Raw genomic sequence first — 23,985 nt, 5'->3', positions numbered from 1 at the left:
ATTTGTTAAATAAGAGTTGTTTATATATTTTAAAAAACCCTTAAGATCAACATAAATGTGTCTAGAGAGTGATGTCTACAAATGGCAAAACATTGTTCTTTGTTAACTGACAACTTTAACAAATCTAATCCACATGATTACATTATTTAATGTAGGAATTTTGCTAATCAGATTGAAGTGAGGAGGAAGAGATGCATTTGTTTCCTTTGATAAAAACAAGAGCACAGCATCGCACTAAGCAGAGGGACAGGATCCTGGTTCCATTACTGTTCTGGTTCGAGTGCAGAGCACAGAGTTCTGACACGTCAGTGACATCAGGCAAATGTAATAGAAGGTGCGCTGGGCTGCAGCACGTCCTCATCATACAAGTCTTCGGCAAGTTCTTCTTCGTCTCCATCAGGAAAGTAAGTAGGGAATGGCAGGCTTTTACACTGATCCTTATATGCAGGCAGCGTAGAGTCTTTGACCTGAGGGAATAAAGGCAAAATTCTTACTCATAAATGATACCAATTATGGTATTTAAAATTACCACTAATAAAAAATATCTGTTCCTTTGTGTTTGAACAGGAATGCAACCACTCCATGCAGAGGTGATCAATGACTCTACTGTTGCTTCTCTTTGTATTCTAGTAAGCTTGATTAATCAATTTTTCTCAACTGAACCACCTACCTCACAAGAATGAAACCAATTATACTTTATACTTACAATAACTGTCCAGCAGAATGGATATTTCAAAATCACATCACAATTATCTTTTACATCCACATTTATTTTTCAAATATGAAGGTCTGGTACTAAATACAAATTTAATACCTAATAATTATCCATTTTTTTTTTTTGATTTTTCAAGACAGGGTTTCTCTGTAGCTTTTGGTTCCTGTCCTGGCACTAGCTCTTTCTAGACCAGGCTGGCCTCGAACTCACAGAGATCCGCCTGCCTCTGCCTCCCGAGTGCTGGGATTAAAGGCGTGCGCCACCACCGCCCGGCTTAATTATCCATTTTATTATCTACTTTTTTGGTCTGTTTTTATTACTTTGTTTTCTATACTTACAACCAAATTTTGAAGGTGAGGCTTAAAAACATGGAATTTTTAGTTCACTCTAAGAGCACGAAAAGGAAAACGTCACTTTTTATTAAAGAAATTAGCTTACATTTGGCAAAAAGCATTTTTATTAAGAGGTTAAAGACAGAATGACAAAAGCAATAAAAGAAAGCCATAAGTGTTTACAGTAGCTCTGAGAACATTTTATGGCTGAAAATATTTCAAATTATGTCTGGTTTCATAGCTGACACATTTTAGCAGAAATACTGATATGATTTAAAATGCTCTATTTTAGTTTCGGATGTTACTGGGCTCCACAAAGCTTCCATACACCTCATTCAGGGAAGGAAAAATACACTTATATACATAGTAAAATAGGATATATTCAATTTAGCAAGAAATGAATAATAGTCAAAATGACAGCTGCTAGGAACACTAAGTGTATAAAGACAGTTCTATCTTAAATGCCCTCATTATGATTATTTCAAGAAATGAGCAGGACGTTGCGCAGAAGGAAACCATCACGGTCAGTTTTGTTTTGCTTCCAATTCACCAACCTTAGACTCAGCATTAATCAGGAAAACACTCAATAAGAAAACTATGTGCTTATTTGATAAAATCTGTCACAAGGGGTCCAAGTAGTGACTCCCCAGTCATGCTTACACTTTTATACACCTGAGGTTTCCCATAACAAATCACTGATGATGTGTTTAGTGTAAGTCAATATATAATGCAACAGTTAAGACTGAGACTTTCATTTGTTTCTGCTGGAAATCGACGGTGAATGTTCTGTGTTCACTCAACCATGAACCTTCTGACACTCAGGCGGCAGCTTCTACCCCACATCCCCAAGGCTCGTCTGAGTCGGCACTGTGGGTTTTACTGGATAGAACTAAGTCTCTGGAAGCTCCAGGCTCCACTTTACTCTATCTGGTCAACATGTTAGTTGTAAATCCTTTTTCCCTTTCTTTTTAGTTTTGAAAATGACAGTAGGTATTTGGAAAGGCAGGTGTGACAGAGTGATGCTGTCATTGGGAGCCCTGGCCTGGTCACCTTTCTGGATCATGATTCCTACCGTAGAACTTCTGGTTCTTTGGCCCAAAGCAAAACTCATCTATCCCTGAAAGGACAGAGGAATAATGACATTTTGGCACCGGCTCCTTTCTTTCCCTGAAGCCCATTTTCCCACAAGCTCTTGGCTTTACAACTCCAGTGTGTAGCTATTTGTAGTGCTCCTTTCACGGAGATGCTGCTCTGACACCGGGCAGAGAACTCATAGCGGAAGGACAGATGCTTCAGAAGCTACACATTCAGGTCAAAAGAGATGAACGAGTGATAGAAACGAGATAGTTGTACATACCTTCACTAAGCAGTTTTTATGTCCAGGTACAGAGCCATTCACATAGATTATGTTGTGCTTAGTGTTCACTCTCCACACCTACACATGAAGCGAACAACTTGTGAGAGATAAAAGCCCCAGGAAGTAGCAAATGTGTTACTAAAAGCCGATAAAGTACCCACAAAGCTGTGAGCACACCTGCTACTGAAGACCAAGCAAAGGCCGAAAAGCTCTGAGTCTTATTTAGTGACTGAAGATCGCAGTGCGCCTTACTTTAGGAGTGGCGCTGATGACCACTTCAACTCCATGGAGTCTGCTTACACCAAGACAGACACGTGGAAATTCAGTTCTGGTTTGGTTATTATTTCTTTTCTACAACTAGCAACTGGGAATTCATAACTCATTGAATCTAATCTCTAAAATAAGCCAGGCAAGCAGACTGCTTTTGAAAACATCTCAACATGGAGGAAAACACACACATACTGGTTTAAAAAAAATGACAGTAAGAGAATAAATGGGCTATCAAGGTATTAATAATACCACACAGAAAACTGTGACAAGCAGATGATCCCTACTAAGGGTAAAATAGTAACAGTGGGAAACAGACTTATCTGATAATTAGCTTCAGGTGTCAACTTGACCGGATTAAGGCGTGCTAAGAACATTACTTCCGGTGTGCCTGTGGGGAGTCTGTGTGTGGACTTCATTCAGCGGGTAAACTCCATCCAATCAGCTGGGGCCACAATAAATGAGAGAGACTAGCACTAGAAGCCCTGGCTCAAGTCATTTGAGCTTCAGGCTCCCAGACTTTGGACTCAGTGCCTGACAAATGCCCCTGCCTCATTCTCAGGACTTCTGCTTCAGACTGAGAATTTGATCACTGGGTTTCTGGCTGATGTTATGGGCTAAGTCAGGGCTAGAGGCATTTCAGGGGCTCCAGTCTGCAGGAAGCCTACAGTGGGATTTCTCAGCCTCATACAACAATCATAGAAGGGAATCCTAAAAATAACCTTTGTTTACCTATCAGGTTGTCTAGTCAAGCATCCAAAGTCACCTGCTCTGGAGAAGTCTGACATAATTATATAAATTCATGCAGAATCTAAACATTAAATGTATGTAGAATCAACTTGGGAAGAAGATGCACAAAATGCAACAGCGACTACCTCTGGGTGTTGTTGGTATGGGTAACTTATTTTGTCTTTTCTCAGATTAGTAGATTAAATATAACTTATTTATTTATTTACTTATTTATTTATTTATTTTACAATGTTCTATCTGTGTGTATTGCAGACCAGAAGAGGGCACCAGACCTCATTACAGATGGTTGTGAGCCACCATGTGGTTGCTGGGAATTGAACTCAGGACCTTTGGAAGAGCAGGCAATGCTCTTAATCGCTGAGCCATCTCTCCAGCCCTATAACTTCTTTTTTAACTCTCTCTCTCTCTCTCTCTCTCTCTGAATATGCATGTCCCACAATGCAGTGCTCTTTTCCCCTCTACTGGGACTGTCTGCTCCATTCTTTACCCACATCTACCTCACTCACACACCTGACATACAATCCGAGACAGCTCAGCAACACCCTTCAACTTCTCTGTGATTCCACAGTACACAGGAGCACAGTGTCGGGGAGCTTCTGTTCTCTTTATAAAGGAGAAGATTCAATCTAATGCTTAGAGTCCCTTTCCTCCTGCAGGAGCTTGTGAAAATACTCCAGTTCAAATAGTAAATCACTGTTTCTTTCTTTTCCTTGTAACAAGTATCCATTTCACGGCTTAGATGTGAAATATAACTATGCAGCCCCCATTACAGTACAACCCAGTTTCATTTCCTTTGAGTGAGTCTCACTCCACACCTACAAACCAACCACACACCTCACAACCCTAACAGTGAAGCACACTTGCTCACACCTACAAACCAACACCACACACCACACACTAACAGTGGTGAAGCACACTTGCTCAGGACACACATGGACACTGGACCCTCTAGGCTTCTGCATACAAGCTTACAGCCAGTCCTTTACAGACCTACCTTCAGTCCATACACTGTCCTGCTCTGGTTTCCCATCTGCCCAGGCATTTTAGTTCCGGGCCAGACTCTGGCAACATCCTGAACAACAAAAACAAAGGTCATGCTTTCAGTACTTCTGATTTGAAACAGTACGGACTAAATCACAGTGGACACCAGAAACAAGAATGATTAAGTTCTACTCTTCCAAATCCTTTGTTCGGCTAGGTCAGTTCTTTAACTGAATACGGATGTTTATCTATTACTCCTATGTTGGAACACAGTCAAAGAAGGAAGTCATGTGAGAATTCTGAGTGCTTGTGAGAAAACTTCAAGAAAACAGACAAGAGTCTTGTGGCCTCAGTTTCTTCAGAACACAGAACTGTTCTTGGAGTGTTTTGTGCTCCTCCCAGGTGTGGTGGACAGAAGCGAGTCCCCGTCAGCTGTTGTTATTCATTGCCTCTGGAAAAACACGTTTTTGCATGCAGTGGCTTGTTCTCGTGACTGAATACTTTCTCATGTGACTCCTCTTAACCCTCAGAGTATAACAGTCTGATGCTCTGAATAAAGCTGGCTATTGCATGAGACTTTTGTCTGCCTCGTTTTTAGGCCCTGCTCTCCGAGGTTCACGGTGCCAATTAGAGCAGTAGGCACTCCCAGACGGGAAATAAAGACAGATGAAGCAGACAGGAGACGAACTCATTAGCAGGAATACTAAGTGATCTAACTCTGACAGGAGTTAAAAATATAGCAATAGGAAACACAGTAAACACAAACATACCACATCACTATATCAAGGGAAACCAGTGGGCTGATTTCACCTCATCCTATTTCCTGGTTTACTGGGCCCCCCACACCCCCACAGCCTGAATGGGCTTCTCCCTCACCTGAGAGGCTACTTTCTCGACTCCTGTTATCTGCATTAGAATAATGTTCATCTAGCTCCAGCTGGCTCTGAGCATGGATACTAACCCCTCTTCTGAAGCAATTGAATATGAAGTGAGGGGCCCACTCGCTGAGCTCTTAGTGAGCAGACAGTTTTGTGTGGCAGGCACACTCTCAGAGGCTGACACTCCCCAGAGGAAATGATGAGGAGCACACCAGGCAGCTATGTTAAAATGCCGAGTTTAACCAGGGCTCTGCCCATTCCCCTTCGCTGTGTTCCCAACACTGATTTTGATTTCCTGGCATTTTTGTGAACAGATTTCTCTTCTCGGTAGACAGTAAGACAAAAATTCCACTTCTTGGTAATACAACCTGCTAGGTGAGAACTTAGTACGTAAGGGAAGCTATCATCTCTTTCTTATTGAGAAAGAAATGGAATATGTAACCAACCACCAACCATAACAGGGACTTTGTATTTCCTCTGAGGCTCCAAAGGTTTTATTCAAAAGCTCCCTAGGCAGTCTCTACTCTACCTCTGGGAAAGAAATACTGAATTAGCAAAACAGAGGGTCTTTTCTTCATTTCTTATGCTATTATTGCTTATTTCTCCATTAATCTCAATGCCCCCCAATACACTATAACGCTATCCTCAACAATCTCAGTTGTTTCCCCAGGGCAAAACCAGTATGTGAACCAGTAAATGGAGTAGCTACCTGCAGCTGCCTTAGGATTGCACATAGGACGCTAGGAAAGGTAGGAACAGAGAGTGCTGCCCATGGGTATTTACGCACTAGAGAACTGGGGAAGCCTAGCCTACAAAAGGGGACGACTACAGGAACCCACTGAAGTCTGACTGGCAAACAGCAAACAGTCTTTGCAGAGGTGGAGCACCTGGCACTAACCAGAACAACACTGCTGGTCTATGGCTAACGCCTGCATTTCGAGCATGTCAGAGACGGAGGCAAGAAGAGTACTGCAGGTTTTGGGCTAGCCTGGGCTACAGAGTGAGACCCTGCCCACCCCCCACCTCCCTCAATGAGCATTGCTATTTATACTCACTCCAGTTGAAATAGCTCCAGGTCTCCTGTGGGTCTTCGTTTGACCGTGAGAAGCAGGTTGGCCTTTAAATCCCCATCTTTTCATGACACCTTGAAAACCTTTACCGATACTGGGGGAAAAAAGTTAGAATTTACATAATGAGTGGAGTATAAGATATTTCTGACTGTACTTTCTTGATAGCACCTTGGAGTTCTAACAAGACTTCTTATCTAAATAACCAGAAAAGGCCATACAAACCAAACTGCAAATGAACATTCCTTTGTCTGTCTTGGCTTGCACCTCCCCCTGGAGTCTAACTCTGTCTCAAATGTTAGGTCAAGACTGTGAGACAATAGCAAGCTAAGCGTGGGGAATTTACCTAGGAAAGGTTCACCCTCCTAACCATGTCAGTCTCCTAACAGACATAGCAGGCAGCCATTAGGTTGGGCCCCAAAGGTCCCAATCTCCTAGTATTTATGCCGTCCTTAATCCCCTTCCCAGGAGCCTAGGGCTGATTCAGTCTAACAGAAAAATATGCTAGGAGATGAGCTGTTAGCTTGAGGTTTGCTTAGCAGAGACTCCTCTGGTACTCTCTCCTCTTGCTCTGCAAGAAGCCCCTGCATTAAACAAGGAGTTCTATGGAGCAGAAGGTAGCGAGGGTAGTTCCTGTCAGCAGCTGAGGCCCTGCCGCTGCTGCCAACAGCCATGCCACTGAGCATGGAGGCAATTTTCCTTTAGTCAGGGTCCAATGTAACTGTGGCCTTGTGAGGGACCTGTGCCAAGTACAGCCAGGCAAGGTATGCTGAATTTCTAACCACAGACACTGAGGTTGTAGATTTACTTAAGCATTGTGTGAGGGCCGCGAGTCAGGGAGCAACAGATGGGGCACAGAACAGAGCACTGAATAAATGCACCTCTAGTCTGGCTCTGCCACCTACAGGGGTGAGCCTTCAGCACGGTGGCTCGCAACTTTCCTCATGCTGCAACCCTTTAGTACAGTTCCTCATGCTGTGCTGACCCCAACCATAAAATTATTTTGTTGTTACTTAATAACTGTAAATTTGCTACTGTCATAAGTCATACTGTAAATAAATATATCATATGCAAACCCAGATGGGTCATGACCCACAGGCTGAGGACCACTGCTCTAGATGATGGGCAAGTAGTTTTAGAGGACACCAGATGATCTTGATCTGGGCTGATAGGAAGCTAGTGGAAAAGCAAAAGTAGAGAAAGACAGTTTCTTAATAACCTAAACACTATTTTTAAGCCAGATGGTGGTGGCACATTTAATCTCAGCACTCAGGAGGCAGAGACAGATGGATCTCTGTGAGTTTGAGGCCAGCCTGGTCTACAAGAGCTAGTTCCAGGACAGGTTCCAAAGCTACAGAGAAACCCTGCCTCGAAAAACTGAAAAAAAAAAAATTAAATGAAAACACTTTGTTGCAAAGTCTGTTAGCTAAAGAAACAAGCTAATGACACCAAGGTTCTATACTAAAGTCCATCTCTGAAGGTCAAGTACATCCATCCCTACAAGTGATGCTGTGCAGGTCTGAGGACTTGCAAGTCTACTCCAGACATCATCTACACACTCTTAAGGTGGAGATTTTCTTCACCTTTCACCAGACAGTGGCGATACACTTTAACGCAATATTGTGGAGTTTCAATCAAGCCAGCTATGACTAGACGTGCACTGTTCAGACCAATTACAAAATAGCATGAAAACCACACTCTTTGTACAAGGACTTTGCTACACGTTTATTAACGAAGACGCATTGGACAATGGGCCGAAGAAAGCCCCTTGAATAACAGCTTTAGATAAATCAAGAACTGAACTTGAAAACAATTAGAAGCTATAAATGGAGTCCAACAGGCATGCGCTCTCAAGTCACACATCAAGACTGGTTCAGAACTAAATTAGACGTAGCTTACATCTCTTTCTGCCAGCATATACTACCCTCTCTTCCCTCAATAACTACAAAAATAAGTCGTCCTAACAAAAAGCTAAACTAGAGTGCAACATAAATTCAATGGCAAAGGTACTGGATAATTTCATAGAGAGATGCATTCCAAAGAGAAGCTATGAAAATCAAACACTGAAATTGTGCCTCAAATATTATTAATATTTCCACTTAACAATGAATTTTAGGGCATACTTGCAAAGTAATGCAAAAAGCTTAGCAATTTACAAATGAAGAGAAGGAAGTGAAGAATAATTTGGAAGTATTCTATCATTTAGCAAGCAGCAGCTAAGAGCAGCAGGGGAGAGCGGCCAGCAATACTCATCTTGAAGGAACACGCTTTAAAAATATCACATTCAAACATGGCTGCCTTTGTAGACGTTCACCACTGCCTCCAGAGTTCTCAAACTGATTATCTGCCTTAAAAAGACAGCTGAGTGCACGCACCAGCAAACGCAAGCAGGTAAATTACAGAAGATAATTGAGCTCATTTTAGAGTAAATGATTACAAGATGAAAGTGGTACCCTCAAAGTGCTAATTATGTGTCAGCTAATTGCATATTGTTTTCCAGTCTGGTCTGGAACACTTCATGAGCTCCACTGTGTGCAATGGAACCTCTTCAGTAAATAACCTTTAAACAAAAGGCAAGACCACAAGTGACATGACAATTACTGGCTTCGCTCAGGGTGCAGGGAGAGAGTGCACCTGTTGATCCATGGGAGGCACAGGTAGTGAGGCTCTGGCTTCTCCCAGTTGCTATCCAACTTGAGAACAAAAGGAAAGCAAAAACAAGGAATGAACAAATCTGTACTTAGCCTACCCTGGTGTGACTCAAATATAATACTTTTGTGAGTCACAGAAGAAAAACTGAACAGAAATTTATACACAACACAGATGCCCACCTCCCTCACCCTCCACCCACTGTGGGCCTTTTCCTGCTCGTTTGTCTGAGACAGGGTCTCATGCTGCAGCCCTGGCCCGCCTGGAGCTCACTGTCTAACTCAGGCTGGCTCAGAACTAACGGCAATCCTCCTGTTCCAACAGTGCTGTGTTTGTAGGTGTGCACCGCTCGTCTAGCTATGTAGTTCTTAGCTAATGTCTGCAGAAATAAATCAAATGAAAATCCAAATCAGGGAGAATGCAATTTTAGATATTCTAATTACAGTGAGGCTCATGTGAAAACAAGGAAAACAAAACTTGAGTTTATTTAGGATGCTTACACCATTTACAAAGTCATTTACAAACAAGAAACCCCTCAGAGGTCTCACTTAGCATACTACTGCCCCGTTCCTTGGCCCATGCTCCCCATATGACTGCATACAGGGCAGAGGGACTCTGGCTTCTCCCAGTTGCTAAACAACTTGAGAACAAAAGGAAAACAAGAGCAAGGAATCAACAAATTTTTACTCAGCCTACCCTGGTGTGATGACTTAGCCCAATGACCAACTAGAGAGGTGAACCTAACACTACTACTGTTGTGTCGTGGGAAGAAAGAAAAAAGGTTGAGAGGCCTACACGATCAACCGTAGACTCTTCCAGATGGTAACGCATGATTTACCATTTCCCAATGAATCCTATTATCTCTAGAGGTTAATATATGGGAATTTTATTCCCTGGCCTTGTCATGACAAATGCCCAAATACTGACAACCAACAGTTTTAAAACACACCCAGCAGGTATTTCTCTACGTGTTTCCAATACTTGTACCCAGGGCAAACATGTCTGAGGCAAGAAGAGACTACATATCTACTCTGAAGCACCTGTGCTCAGTTTTCTAAGGACCATTCACAGTTCCCCCAAGTCTCTTCCTTGTCACTGGCTTCTGTGACATCTCTCTCCTCTTTTTTCCTCAAGTTTACCATCCACACCTTTGCAACAGATTTTCCTCTTTCTGGAATTTACTCTGAGATTAATCTAATCTAAAAATGCAAAAGTTTTTTTTGTAAAATAATTTTTAATATGAAATCGTTGCACCTACTGAAGAACGGAGACTATAATGAAGCCTGAAGCATCCATCACTCACTGACAATTGCTGACTCCAGGCTTGCCATATTTCATCTGATTCTCTTGCTCTGCAATTCCAATAGGGTACTTAAAGCAATCTCCAGAGAGTCTATCATTTACATTACAAATATTACAGTAAGGAAAGTAGGGACACGTTCAAACTACAAAACCACACTATGGTTACCACAATCTAAACAGTGAATGACTCCTTAACATCAAATATGCAGTCAGCATTCTCTTTTCAGAGGGCGTTCTCTGCCCTTCTTTGGCGTCTCTCCACCCTGCTGCCATCAATGTACACTTTGTGGTTTCCTTAATCTTTGAGATATACTTTCTCCCTAAAATCACACGAAAAGGCAGTCTGAGCATCCTGCTTCTAATTCTCTTCTCACTATGGTCTAAGTCATGGATTGGCATAAGTTAGCTTGAGCAACCTGGTTTTGTAAATAAAGTTTTATTGGGGTACAGAAATGCACAATCATTTACGTGTTGACTACATCTCTGTGTTAGAGCTATTATGTCGAAAAATGTCTGATGTGTTAGACGATATCAGACTTGAACTGTTAATGATTTCATGTTTTCTGTTCATTTCTCAAGGTTTCTTCCCGAGGTGAAGCTTCCTTTTAAACTAAACAAGAAGCAGTGACAACATGGTGATGGCGGCCAATGCTCCTGAGGAGGTAGTACTCAGTGCCAGGCTTGAGCCAGGAGCTACAACAGTGGTTCTCAACCTGTGGGTCGTAAGCCCTGGGAATAAAATGGCCCTTTCTTAGGGTTGCCTAAGGCCATTGAAGACATAGATATTTACAATTCACAACAGTAGAAAATTATAGTTATGAAGTAGCAATGAAAAATCTATGGCTGGGGTCAGCACAAAACGAGGAGCTGCTGCGGCATCAGGAAGGCTGAGGACCACTCACTGCTCTCGAAGCGCTCACGTTAAAGATGAAGTAGAAAGAGATCACGGAACTTGCCTTGGTCACAGAGCTACTGTGGTGTGACCTTGTTCACCTGTCACTTATTATCTTGCTGAATTGGTTTTTGCTGCTTGGTAGGTTTGCATTAGGAAAGCAACTATAGAAACACAGACAGCCACTAAAATATGTTCAAACAACAAAGCAAGAGACAACTCTGAGACAATTCCTCCCAAACTCTAGCCTTCAACCGTGACTTAGGGTGGCTCCTGAGAGATTATCTCTTTGTAACCCAACCACTCGTTATTTCACTAATGTCTAAAAACTTATTGTTTGAACAGCTGGTAGATCAATTATTGAAAATGGACAAGAAATAGAGGACAAAGTAGAAGAGCCTGTCCTCACATCAGTCACAGGAGGGGGGAACGAGAGGACACAGAACCTATACTCAAAAGACAAGTCTCCATAGATAAAGGGGAAAACAATACTCTCACGGACACTGAAGGGCTTAAATTCTGAACAGGGAACTGCCTTCCAAATAAGGAGCATTGAGGTTCGGGCACTAGAAAACTTAAGAGGAATAAAGAAAACGAAGCAAATGCGTGTGTGCTGTCCAGACACCCCACAGCCCGGGAAGTCAGTGGCCACGAGGATGATGAGTCACACAGCTATGGAGCCAACATTGTACTCGGAAGTTCAGTCCAGTTCCATGTGAGCAGTCAGTCCACAAGCATTTAAAGGCACCAGAGAAATGCAGTAATGCTGGCTAGAAGCGGTCCAGTCCCTGGAAACACTTGGCACTAGGTTACATAAGATCCAATGCAAGGCAGTCTGCATGAAGATGCACAGACCAGACTGCAGTGTGCTTCCATGGGGGTAGCCCATTTTCTGCACAGCAATGAAATGAAAGCTGAGCTGCAGACATGCAGCAGCGAGGACCTCCTCCAAGCGGTCCTCCTTTCTTCCAGAGCTGACCATCACTGTCTTAATCCTGAGGCTATCTGTTCTTCCACACTTATCTGCTATTTAGACTTAAGACTTCCACATAATTTCAAATCATCTTGTTTTCTAGAAACAGAACCTTACAAAGGAAACATTCCCCACCCTTACTTGATACACAAAACTGGAGTTACCAAAAGAAAAAAAAAGCCAAAGACACTCAATAGTAGCACACGAACTGAAAGCATCCACTGAGCACAGGTGTTTGAAAAGCTAAGCTGCACACCAAGCTAGTCACAAGATAGCTGCTGACCAAGGTATCTGGCTTTACAAGTCCTTTCAGAGTCTCCATATGTCCTGCAAGTTATATAATGGAATTCACACAGCACTGTATGTAAAGTTCACAGGAGAAGTGTGTGGTATCTTATGATTTGTAATAACTCATAAACTTAAAAGTAAAATAATGTGCTTTATAACCCAGTCTTCACTGGTTAACCAAACCAAAGGTTAGAAAGACTGAATAGTGTCACCAAGAGACAAGTCAAGTGATCTTACTGGCTTCAGTAACTAGGGAAACAAAGGGACAGGGTCAGATTTCTAAATGCCGATCTACCCCATGTCATTTCTACAAAGCTGGACAGGCATAAAGGCACCCAGTGGCTTCTGAAGTGGCCTATGTGTGACCTGAGGTGGGCCTGGAGGGAAACCAAGCCCGACACTCACCAGGTATCTTTGGGTAAAGCAGCTGTTTGGTCATCACCATCAGAGTCAACGCAAACAACCTGCTCTCTCCCAGAGTCTATGGACACCTTTGCCTGTCAGAGGGCTCTTGGTGAGAATGCCCTGGTAGGCACTATCATGTGACTAAGAGAAGTAAAAAGACAAAGGACTGAAGTCAGAATCCATGAGGAGAGGACAAGAATTGATAACAACTGGTGCCCCTGTAATTTTGGCTTTTCTAGGTCGTGTGAGTTCTAGCAGCCAGCAGGAACAGTTTCCAAACATCTACACAGACTTGGGTACTCTATTACAGCAGTAACTTCTCTGAGATCTAGAGAGTTCCTAGAATCACACAGACACCACACCATGGGGCAGAAATGGTTAAAGATTCTCAAATACTAGCCCAGACTAAATGAATCAAAGGCAGTGTTTCTGTTAGAGTGGCAGTCACACACAGCAGTCTCACCAGCTAACACAAGAATCAAGCAAGCTTCAGGCTCCGAATGAGACCCGAGTGTGGAATTTCCTCTAGTTTCTGATGAAACAACTGCAAACAGGTTTCAGTTAGACTGGGACACTCAAACACAACAACCACGTTCACAAACAGTATAAAATCTTATACGCCAAGAAACTGGAAAGAGCACGCCCAACTAAACTACTCCGTGGTCACACAGAAGACATCAGCACTGCTCAGGCGTGTTTCACAATTGAAGTGTGTGCTGTCCTGGTCTTCAAAGCAGACCTAACTGGGGATGCACTTAATTCTCAGGACCTTGCTTGGAGCCCCGTGTCTGGAAGCACACATCTCAGTTCACCTGATGGAAACTGCTTGGAACTAACCCAGTGCACCTTTAAAACTGACAGTTAGTGACTTACAGAGAGGCGGGGAGGGCATGGGTTTTCATTCACTGACTTGAATGAGACCGCACTTTCACCCACTGATCTCTAACATATGAAGAAACCAAAGCAAAGAAGTGCAGTGCTGAAGACCTACGTTTTGGCTGTAACATCCACATACTGTCCAGGGCGAAAGTGAGCAGCATAAAGAGGGGTCCCTTTATAAAAAGAAAAGGAGAAATCATGTTATCTACTGCACAGAAAGGACTATTCACAGACTCCTCCCCCACAGGGCTCCCAGCCGTGCTTTCAAATGCTTGTAGATCATGGGCAGTTAGGAACAGTAGAAATACCCAAACAATGGAGCTATCCACAAACAAGTTCTAGCTATCATTGAGAAGGCTGAGGGACAAGGGAACCCTGTTCAAGGCGCACGTGCTAGAGTGAGCCACAGACCACATCTGACTAAAGCACCTTCATGGGCTCATGAAGCACAGGTCAAGATGAGTGAGTCCCGTGGTCATCCAGTCCTGTTGGCAAACAGATTTAATGATGGCCAGTTGTCTCAGTGAATAAGCATGCTGAATTAAAGTATATTATCCATTTCACACAAGGGGAAAAGAGAAAATGAGAAGAATGAATGCATCGGAGTCTAATGCAATCTCCGTCATCCAGTGGACTGTGATGCACTGCCTGGATTCAGCCTCTCCTTTGCTGGCTACTGATTACAGAGGGGACTTTCAGACAGCACCGGTCATGTCAGATTATTTCTGTTCTAGGCTCATGCTGAACAAATCTTTCCCCTAGTAGAAGCCTAGGTCTTTGGATTAGACAAAACCCGCCCTTATAGATACTCCTAAATCTATATTAGAAATATGTGTAAGTCACAGCGCCGACCTAAAAAAATGTGTTATTTTTGGTTAAGAGTCAACAGTACACCATCAATTAGGAGCCAAATTAAATTAAAAAAAAATGACAAAAATGACTAGATTCTCAATGTAGCTGAGAATGAAACTGAAAGCCAGTTTTAGTTTGTTTAATTAGTACACAGATCAGGGTGTAGTGGTATTTAAGAGCGGTTGCTTTAAGGTAAGATTAATCTAGGGTTGCTAGAAACTTCATTCTATGTATGCCAAAACATCACATTATACTCTATACACGAATACAAATGATTTGTCAATCAAAACTATTAATTTAGAAAAGAAAATTTAAAGGATTACAAGGGACCTCATTTTTGCCAAGCTGAGCAACTCAAACTGCTGTTTGACCATCACCGCCTCACAAAAATGTAATTTAATACGGTTTGAACTAGAGCAAAAATTAATGTGGACTGGACTTTTATGATCACCCTAGACATGACCAGAGACATGATCTAGACAAACGAGATATGCTAATGTCAGTGCCTGGACTCAGCACAAATCCTTTATATTCCAAGTGGAATATATGCCCATTATAAGTCAGATCAATATCCACCACTTAAAGTCTTACCAAGATTTTTATAATCCAATTTATTTTGCCTTAAAATTAAAAAATTCACTATCTTCTTGCTGCAATTCAAGTTCAAAAACCGAGGAGCTCTCTTGAGGGTCAAAACACACCAAAATATCATACTTTAGTAACCTTATGCTTTAGTAAAATCACATGTCAAACCTTAATTTGACATTCCACGGACAGGGAAATGAATCTTTCTCCAAGGGATACGTTTGGCGGTTCTCCTTTCAAGGCTGTATTTTCTCACTCTCCAGGGGAGTGTACTATTCCTAGCAGAATCCTAGCTCGCAAATCAGGAACACAGTTTAAAGCTAGAACACTGACTTGGAGAGGCTTTTTAAAAAATGTGACACTCCACATTAGCAAACAAGAGCTCCTCCCTCTCAGGGAAAACAAAGAGGATCCTACAGCTTTCCCCTCTTACCAGGGACAAAGACTTGTTTGTTCCTAGTGACTAAATCAGATAGGTTTTATATTTAAAAATAAGTGTTTGGGACTATGTATTTTGTTTAGCTGTATTGAAAGGGCTGACATTAAACAAACCACATATTTGGGTATTTTTACCTCCCTCCTCTCCAGACCTCAGATTACCTGGCTTAATTACAGCATTATCTGTTACACGAAAGATTTTAATTGTCTGTTTCGGTGGCAATCCAAGTTCTCGGTAAAATTCCAATATAGAATCAGGTTTCTAGAGGGAAAAGTAGCATATATAAGTAGCACATTAAGAGTACAAGGGCCTGAATGCAGAGACCCAAATCAAGATACAAACACCCAGAAAAATAAAAATCAAAGCACATTTTATTTCCCTAATGAACCAACAGCATCTAAGTCCCCATTTACAGGAGATGAGATTACATCTAATAATAAATAAACGCACTGCTTAAGATCCAGCCAGGTGTACCAGTCTCAGACAGAATGGATGACCTCACTGGTCTGAAAGCACAACAGGCACTGGTCAGAGGTCCGTGATCTCTGTTCATGGGGCCTTTCCAACAAATTTTTGGGTAACTTGCCCTCTTAATTACTCAGGCCTCTTGATTTACTGTCACCTGCCAACCCCTCAGCCTATTTTTTTATTCCTTAGACCTTTTATCTATGTCCATAATGATACACTTAATTAAAAATTGCTTAAATCATCTATACCTGTAGTTCAGTGAACACGGAGGGCACGGCTGATCTAATGGGGCTGTGCAGTGAACATGGAGGACACTGTTCTAATGGGGCTGTGCAGTGAACACGGAGAACACGGCTGTTCTAATGGGGCTGTGCAGTGAACACGGCTGTTCTAATGGGCTGTGCAGTGAACACGGAGAACACGGCTGATCTAATGAGGCTGTGCAGTGAACACTGTTCTCTTGAGAAGCCACTGTTCCCTCTGAAACACAGAAATCTGAAAGCCAGATTCTGCCCTCGTTCTCTGCTCTTTCCTTCTCTCCTGCTGAGAATACCAAAGTCCTCTTCTTCACCCTCACTCGCTCTTACAAGAGCAAACACTGAAGCTTTCCTTACAAATCTGGCTCCTGGAATTACTTTCCTGATGTTTCGAATTCACATGCATTTCATTTAGAAGATTTCAAATTTGCTTTTGACATTTACATAGTTCAGCTGATTTATAAGGCATAATATTATATTATTAATATTGAACTTGGAGTGTATCAAGATGCTTCTGAGAAAAATCCCTTACATTTGGGACAAAATGATAAAATGAACATCACAGCCTACATTAACACTAGGCTCAAACATAAAAAGGACTAAGAAAATATATACATTTTAATTACTCTTTAATTTCACTAGAAATGAATAATTATTTCAACTAAAATTATAATATTATAATACTAGGTCTAAGGACGGAGGAGAGTTTTCTTATTGTCTATTTTTATCTTTTTGTTTGTTTTTTGAGATGGGGTTTATTTGTGTAACAGCCCTGGCTGTCCTGCAACTCACTCTGTAGACCAGGCTGGCCCTGAACCCACAAGATCCACCTGCATCTGCCTCTGGAATGCTGGGATTAAAGGTGTGTGCCACCACTCCTGGCTTTTTATTCATTAGCTTTCCTTGGAGAAAAAAAAAAGCTGAGGTGGGGGGCAGGTGGGGCAGGGGAAGACAACTGAGAGATGAATCAGATGTGGGTACATGGAGTGGGGTTCCCAAAGAATCAATAAAAAATTTAAAAAATAAAAGATAAAAGAAAATTAGGTTTTAGTCCTGATAAAAACCAAATGCTCAAATTAAACTGAAACCAGACGCACAGTAATAGTCTGGTTGGCCCCGGCTCCTTTCCCCTCTAAATTTCCAAATAAATGATTCAAAAAGGCAATTTGGAGGCTGACAGCATTGTCACACATGGGTAACCCCATCCATGGAGCTGTCTTCCCTCTGCAGAATGTCTCAGCAATTATCCTTCCTACAGTGCAAGCACTGCTCTGCTCCCAAAATGAATTGATTTAATCAACTTTTAGGGCTACTTAATGTTCTTATGAAGAAACACTATGTACCACATCAATTTTTATTTATAAGACACAGGAATAACAAAAACAAACTAGTGTAGGTTTTTAGAGGTGTAAATTCTTTGCAGATTAAATAAACACAGTGGTGCTTGCCCTATTATACACAAAACCATTTTAATCAACTTATTTTGATTGCCCAACTGTCCAATATTTTCTATTCATAGTCTTGTAAAAGCAAGCAAACCAACAGATAAAAACAAGACCCCTCTATATAGTCAATCTGTATGCAGCTTCCCCGAGGGCAAAACATGTAAGTAGCCAGGGTATTTTTAGTTTGGAAAAAATCTCTTCTTTTAAAACAAAAACACTTATAAACGGTGAATGCTTCCCACCCTGGCAAAGCAACTTTTTCTTCTTGTTAGCTCAGATCAATGACACAGGGTAACGGGTTTTACTGTGACAATTCCATACATGCATAGCACATACTTTGATCATCTCCCTTCTCATTGACCTCTACCCTTTGTCCCATCTCTAACCCCCTTCCTTGTCTCTAGCAGACCATGTAGCTGAGTGGTCAGCATTTACCACAATGTAAGAAAAAGCACTCCAATGTCAAAATTCCCCCCGGTGCTGCAAATGACGTTAAGGCTTATATACAGAGGAAAGGGAGGACAGCAGTCTTGAGTGTAAAAGTGGAGTGCTATCATTTCTGAAAAAATTTAATTATTAGTAAGTACTGCACTACTTTGGAAATATTCTTAGTGTTTGACTGATACTACATTTTTATTATTAAGTAAAAGAGAATATATTAAATTGTGCTTCCAAATGTTTTCTTTGAGAACTAAAAGATTCAGAGAATTGATATGCATTTCAGAACTGGAACAGAATTTAGATATCTCCAAATTCTACTTTTATGAGTAGGGCATGGAGGGTTGGGGTGGGGGGCGAGTGGGGTGAGGGAAGGATGTGAGAAAGCAGATGAAGACGAACTAATGGTAGCACTCAGGGTCAACCCTGTGTTCCCCATCACCTCCTATTTATTTTAAAAAATGATGATTTTTTTATATATGTATAAGGGTTTTGCTTGCATGTAGTATGTGCACCATGTGTATGCCTAGTGCCTATACAGGATAGAAGACAGCATTAGACGTCCTGTAACTGGAATCGCAGGTGGTTATCAATTGCCATGTAGTGCTGGGAACTGAGCCTGGGTCCTCTGCAAGAGCAGCCCTGCTGTCTGCAGTATCTGAGGAGTCACTATTTATCTATCTTTTGGAGCAGAACAAACTGTCCTAATATGATGCTTAATTTATAAGTGTCAAGAACATAAGGTCATGGATTTACAAAATTGATAATGAAAATAGAATGACAGTAGTCATATAAAAAACAAGGAAATGGCTCCCACAAGCACTCTTTTTACATTCACTGTTCGTTTCTGTTCCCTCCCTGTGAATTGCCTTGGCCCTCTCCAAGGTGGACTAGCTGTCTCCAGTTCTGTGGCTGCTGAATATATGCTGATTTATGGGATGGCTACCTCAGTCACCCCTCTTACCAGTCTGAGGGTTCGCAGGCGGTTAGTATCCAGAAACATGTAAGTACGCAAGTCTGTGGAGTCTGCCCTGCTCTTACCTGTGGTCAATCAGTCCTGACCAGTGACTCCACTCCTCCACCCAGAGGCTAAAGTGATCATGTGTGGTAATGAATGGATGCAAGAGGCTTCACATGATGTCACCGGCATATAGTAAGCACTCAAAAGAAGTTAACTGTGACAAGCACATACATGCAGTGTAGCAATTTCCTCTGAATGACGCATTCCTTCCAGGAAGGGAGGGGGCACTCATGAGACAAGAGCAAACCTCGCAATTTCCAACTATATTCGTGAGGCTTCACAAGGCCTTCCTGAGCCCACAGAAGCAGCCAACAACTGCCTATGACAGCACTGCTCAGCCCACTGCATGCAGGAAATTTCCTCAGCCTGGAGCAGTCCACACCTCGTGCCGGGAGCTACAGGCTTGCAGACTTAGAGCTGTTACCCTGCCTGGGTTGGACTGAGCTGCCCAAACTCCTGTATGCAATCTTCACTCATATGCCTCTAAGTAACCCTGTGACAGCACTGGTTTGCTAAGCTGGCCTTGGTTTTGTCTTTGGTCTGCTGTGGGTTCCCTATTTGCGGGGTGTAGATGTTTGTTTGTGTCTCCTCAGGAAAAGTCACATAGTTACAAGAAATATTTGCTACTTGTTATGGGTACATCCTGATTTTTGCCCATGTTTATTTTGTAAACAATAAAAAAAAAACTGTTTGGAGATAGTGCTGTGTTCTAGTCACTTACTGGTGACCACCATCTTGACTTCTAGGGTTCGGTCTAGGACACCGGCAGAGGGTAGTAATTGGGGCATTTCCTAACAAGCTACACATTCAGCATCCTGTTAACACTCTACTTAGGAAATAATGCTTTTCTATATGTTAAAACACACACACACACACACACACACACACTCTAAAAAAAAAAAAAAACAAAACCGAATAAACAAAGCCAAGATCTACGGAGCATGTATGAAGCCCAGGCACATCAGAGTACCTCATTTAGTCCTGCGACAAGCCCACTAGGTGGGCGGTACCTTTAGTCCCCTAACAGATGTATAAACATTGCATCTTGTGAGGGTAAATAGGCTTGAAGGAGGAGGAGGAAGCACTAGGATCTCTCAGGGTCCAGAAGCCTCTGCTAGTCTGCCTCTCCCAAACAGTCCTCAGGGAAGTCGCACTTTGTGACCTCAGAACGTTCTTCAAACACGAAAGCAGGCAGAGCGGAAGCTAATAAAATGCGCTATTTTAGGAATGGGAATATATACTTACATATAAGCGTGACACTGTTTTCCCGCCCACAGTGAGGGCTGCTGTTTTTCCATTATAGCTTTCCTTGGGAGTGTATTTTAACACATGACAGTCTTGTACCTGAAAACAATAAAATTCACAAAACTTAAGCTTGTAGTGTGATTCCCCAGGCAGCATGAGGGCCTCGTATAATTAGGATTTCAGTTACTTAACTCATTATCCACGCTGACAGCAACGTGATCACAGCTACAGTCAGGGACTGGAAGAATGGTACGTGAAAGTGATGGATGGGCTTGAGATATTTTCTAAGAATGGACTAAGTGGCAGATCTTTGAGGATCTGTTAGTTATCCCTCTCTGCCAGAGCACTGCTCCAGGTCTCCTAACTGAACTATGGGAAGACTGGTTTAAACCAGACTCCACTTCCCCAGAACCATCAGAGGCAAAGGTCCTCATTATTACCTGTCCCGCTCCCCTTTCCCATGAGGTTTTCTGTCCAGGACACAAATTACAACATTACAGCTTATGTACACAGATCTTGGCACACACACAGATGTTCCTATGTGTTCTTCTATGTTTCTTACCTGAAGTAATGTGACTGCATGTCTTTGACCATCTTTGGTCCATAAAGGCATCATGCCCAGCTTCAGGGCGACAAGGCCAACTCTGGAAGAACCTGGCAATAAATACAATATATTCAAGACTATTTACAGATTTAAATATCTTTAACTATATCAGGCACAATATACTGGTGGTTAATAAATGTTTATAAAATGAGCACATGTAAAACAATTCTAACACTCAGTTTTAATATAACATAATTATACAGAGCATATAAATCTATCATTACTCTTTCCTAGTTTCAGATCCTGTCCAACATCATCTATCAGAAAACATCTGCTGGGCAGTAGTGGAGGCACACACCTTTAATCCCAGCACTCGGGAGGCAGAGGCAGGAGGATCTCAGTGAGTTTGAGCCCAGCCTGGTCTACAAATGGAGTTCCAGGATAGCCAAGACTGTCTTGAAAAACCAAAAGTCTATTCAAATTCTAAAAAGTATTGATGTTAGATGGTCTTATACTATACAGATGCCACAGGTTGTCCTAATGTACTCTATTGAGAACTTCTGGAGCTAGGAATGTTGCACGGGAAAGGCTCTGAGTTTGATCTCATGAACTACATAAGCTATGACCCAGCACTTAGGTGGTAGAGGCTGGAAAATCAGGAGTTCAAGGCCACTCTTGACTACTGAGAGCTCAAGACAGGCTAGACTTGAACTTTTGTCACTAAACAATTTAAGTGTCTCAGTAACTTCAGAGACCACATGTTCAACAGGAAAGGCCCGATCCTGCTTGGTCTGGTCCCGCATGGATTTAGATTCACACCAGAAACAGAGCGGAGTGTGGAACTATGCTTGTCCAAATGGGTACACAAGGATTCCAACTGAAACAGAGCTGAGTGTGGAACTACGCTTATCCAGATGGGTACACAAGGGTTCTAACTGAAAACAGCAGTACCCACTCAGGACACTTCACACTAGGTTTCTCCAACCTTTTCTTCATGGCATTTCCCTTTCATTTTACATTCTATGTATCTAGGGGAAGAAGGTCATATATCCAGAGCAATTTTCCTCTCACAAGACACCTTCCTGAGGTCTTTTACTAGCAGCAGATGAGGAGTTTGGAAATAAGCTGGCAACGAAAACAGACTGAAACCGACAGGCTCAAGAAATGAAAATCCGAGATGTAAAATTTATAAAGCAGTTACCACTCTCATGCATCCAGCCATACTGTGATTAAGAGGTCATGTTTCGATGTCCCCCAAATCACCTGGTTCCCAAGGATGTAAAGGCCACGGTTCATCTTTCAGGGGGTTTAGTTTACTTGATAACTGGGCTTTATTTTCATCAAAGACCAGTTGCTTAACAAACGAGGCATTTTCTTCAGAAAGATGTTCATCCCACCAAGTGCTACTGTTGCTGTGGCGAGTTCTCACACAAAACCAGAAATTCGTTCTAAAAAAAAAAATCAAAAACAATAAGAAAACCAAATCATTATTTCCGTTTAATGTAGGGGAGGCCACCGTGTTAGGATAATAACTCAAGGCCCTAGGGAATGGAGTGGATTGTGTACTTTCCCTAACATTTCTTATGAAAACTCTGGGGCTTCTACTTTCATCAAGGTTAGCCTGAAGGCTTTTCCGCTGCCTCCGCGAAGAACGATCTTACCTAAACATATGAGGGGATACTAGCCCAAATAAATGTGTATTTGACAGTCTTAGAGCCAATGGAGCACGGGGCAAGCTGGATTTTCTCTCAGTTTTCCTCCTCCCTGTAATGACATGGCCTACGCTAAGAAACCAAATATACGAAGTTTTAGAAATAAAACTAAAATCCACGAAATGCAAACTTCTGACCAGCTGACACACCAAACACCAAGAAGGATCTTAGTGAGCTCTGAGGCAGACCAAAGTGTGTGTAATTCTTGCACGGAGTGGGCCAGAACCTAAATGAACATTTGGGCAGTCTCCTTTGGTTGGTAGTTAGGAAGTTCCAGCTTGGAATCAAGAGTGATTTTCTACTTACAAGCTGAGTGACTCTGGACAACCTATTTCCCTTTGGTGTCAGCTTTATCTAAAAAACTGTTATGACAGTGGTTTGCTCACAGGGGGCTGGCTACAGGGCACACGCCTAATACACACTAACACAAACTCGTCTTGTACAGTGCACACTGGTTAGAAGACATTACTGCTGCTGATAATAGCCGCAGCTAATAGCTAATTTCTTAAATATTAAAACGCTACCCCTTTGAGCCTTTGGATTAAGAAATCAGTGTCACACCCCTGGACACAGGACCCCTTCCGCTCCTAACAGACCGTCTGCGCGGGTCAAGTCTCTGTTCAAGGACACAGCTGTGATGGCTGTGCACCCCTCCACCCACTCTCTTGCCCATACCCACCTATTCCCTAAGCCTGGGGCAGCACCTAGGACTCTGGTGCTACAGCCCAACACCTGGGCGCCGGCCTGCGCCAGCAGCCTATAACCCGGCATGGAGTGGCCGAGCAGGGATCGGCTCGCGATTCCCGCCGGCGTGACGCCGCGGAGCTTCCAGCGAGTCCCCAAACCGAGTACCACGCGTTCGAAGCGTGTACGGAACAGTAGTCACGCCGCTAGATCTCCCATGCCCTCCGCAGAGGAAGAGAACAGCCGGGCCACTTCCGGTCCGTTTCTCAATGCTTTCCGGGCGGAGGCCCACCCTTCTGAACAATGGTTCCGTCTCCAAATGGACCTACGTAGCCAATGGACGCGGTGACTGACTTCTCTTTTTAGCAATGGGAAAGAAAATATTTGGGCGTTAATTTTTAGAGAACGAAGCAAGAAAGGATCAAACTTTCTTAGGAAGCTAAGGAAAGAGAATTCACCTCCAAAAGTCCCCACTGTGGGACGGGACAACTCATCGTGCTAAGCAGCACTTTGGCAGTTTTATATTGGATCATCCTAAGAACAGTCCCGAAGAGGAGTTG

General features: G+C 42.5%; 1 protein-coding gene across 1 annotated transcript; it reads right to left on the bottom strand.

Annotated features, from left to right (window-relative positions):
• On the bottom strand, positions 1-23,675 carry Mrpl3 (mitochondrial ribosomal protein L3). Its single transcript, XM_005368466.2, has 10 exons — positions 23,421-23,675; positions 22,293-22,477; positions 21,048-21,139; positions 20,486-20,584; positions 15,773-15,872; positions 13,848-13,908; positions 6,336-6,444; positions 4,416-4,493; positions 2,405-2,482; positions 1-467 (listed from the first exon to the last, which is right to left on the bottom strand). The coding sequence occupies exons 1-10, from the start codon at positions 23,510-23,512 to the stop codon at positions 315-317; spliced, it is 1,047 nt and encodes a 348-aa protein (XP_005368523.1). The 5' UTR covers positions 23,513-23,675; the 3' UTR covers positions 1-314.
• Positions 23,676-23,985: the final 310 nt, after the last annotated feature.

Source organism: Microtus ochrogaster, unplaced genomic scaffold (assembly GCF_000317375.1).
Source record: "Microtus ochrogaster isolate Prairie Vole_2 unplaced genomic scaffold, MicOch1.0 UNK33, whole genome shotgun sequence".
NCBI lineage: Eukaryota > Metazoa > Chordata > Mammalia > Rodentia > Cricetidae > Microtus > Microtus ochrogaster.
The sequence above is the reverse complement of the archived record's forward strand: the minus strand, read 5'-3'. Positions and strand labels throughout refer to the sequence as shown.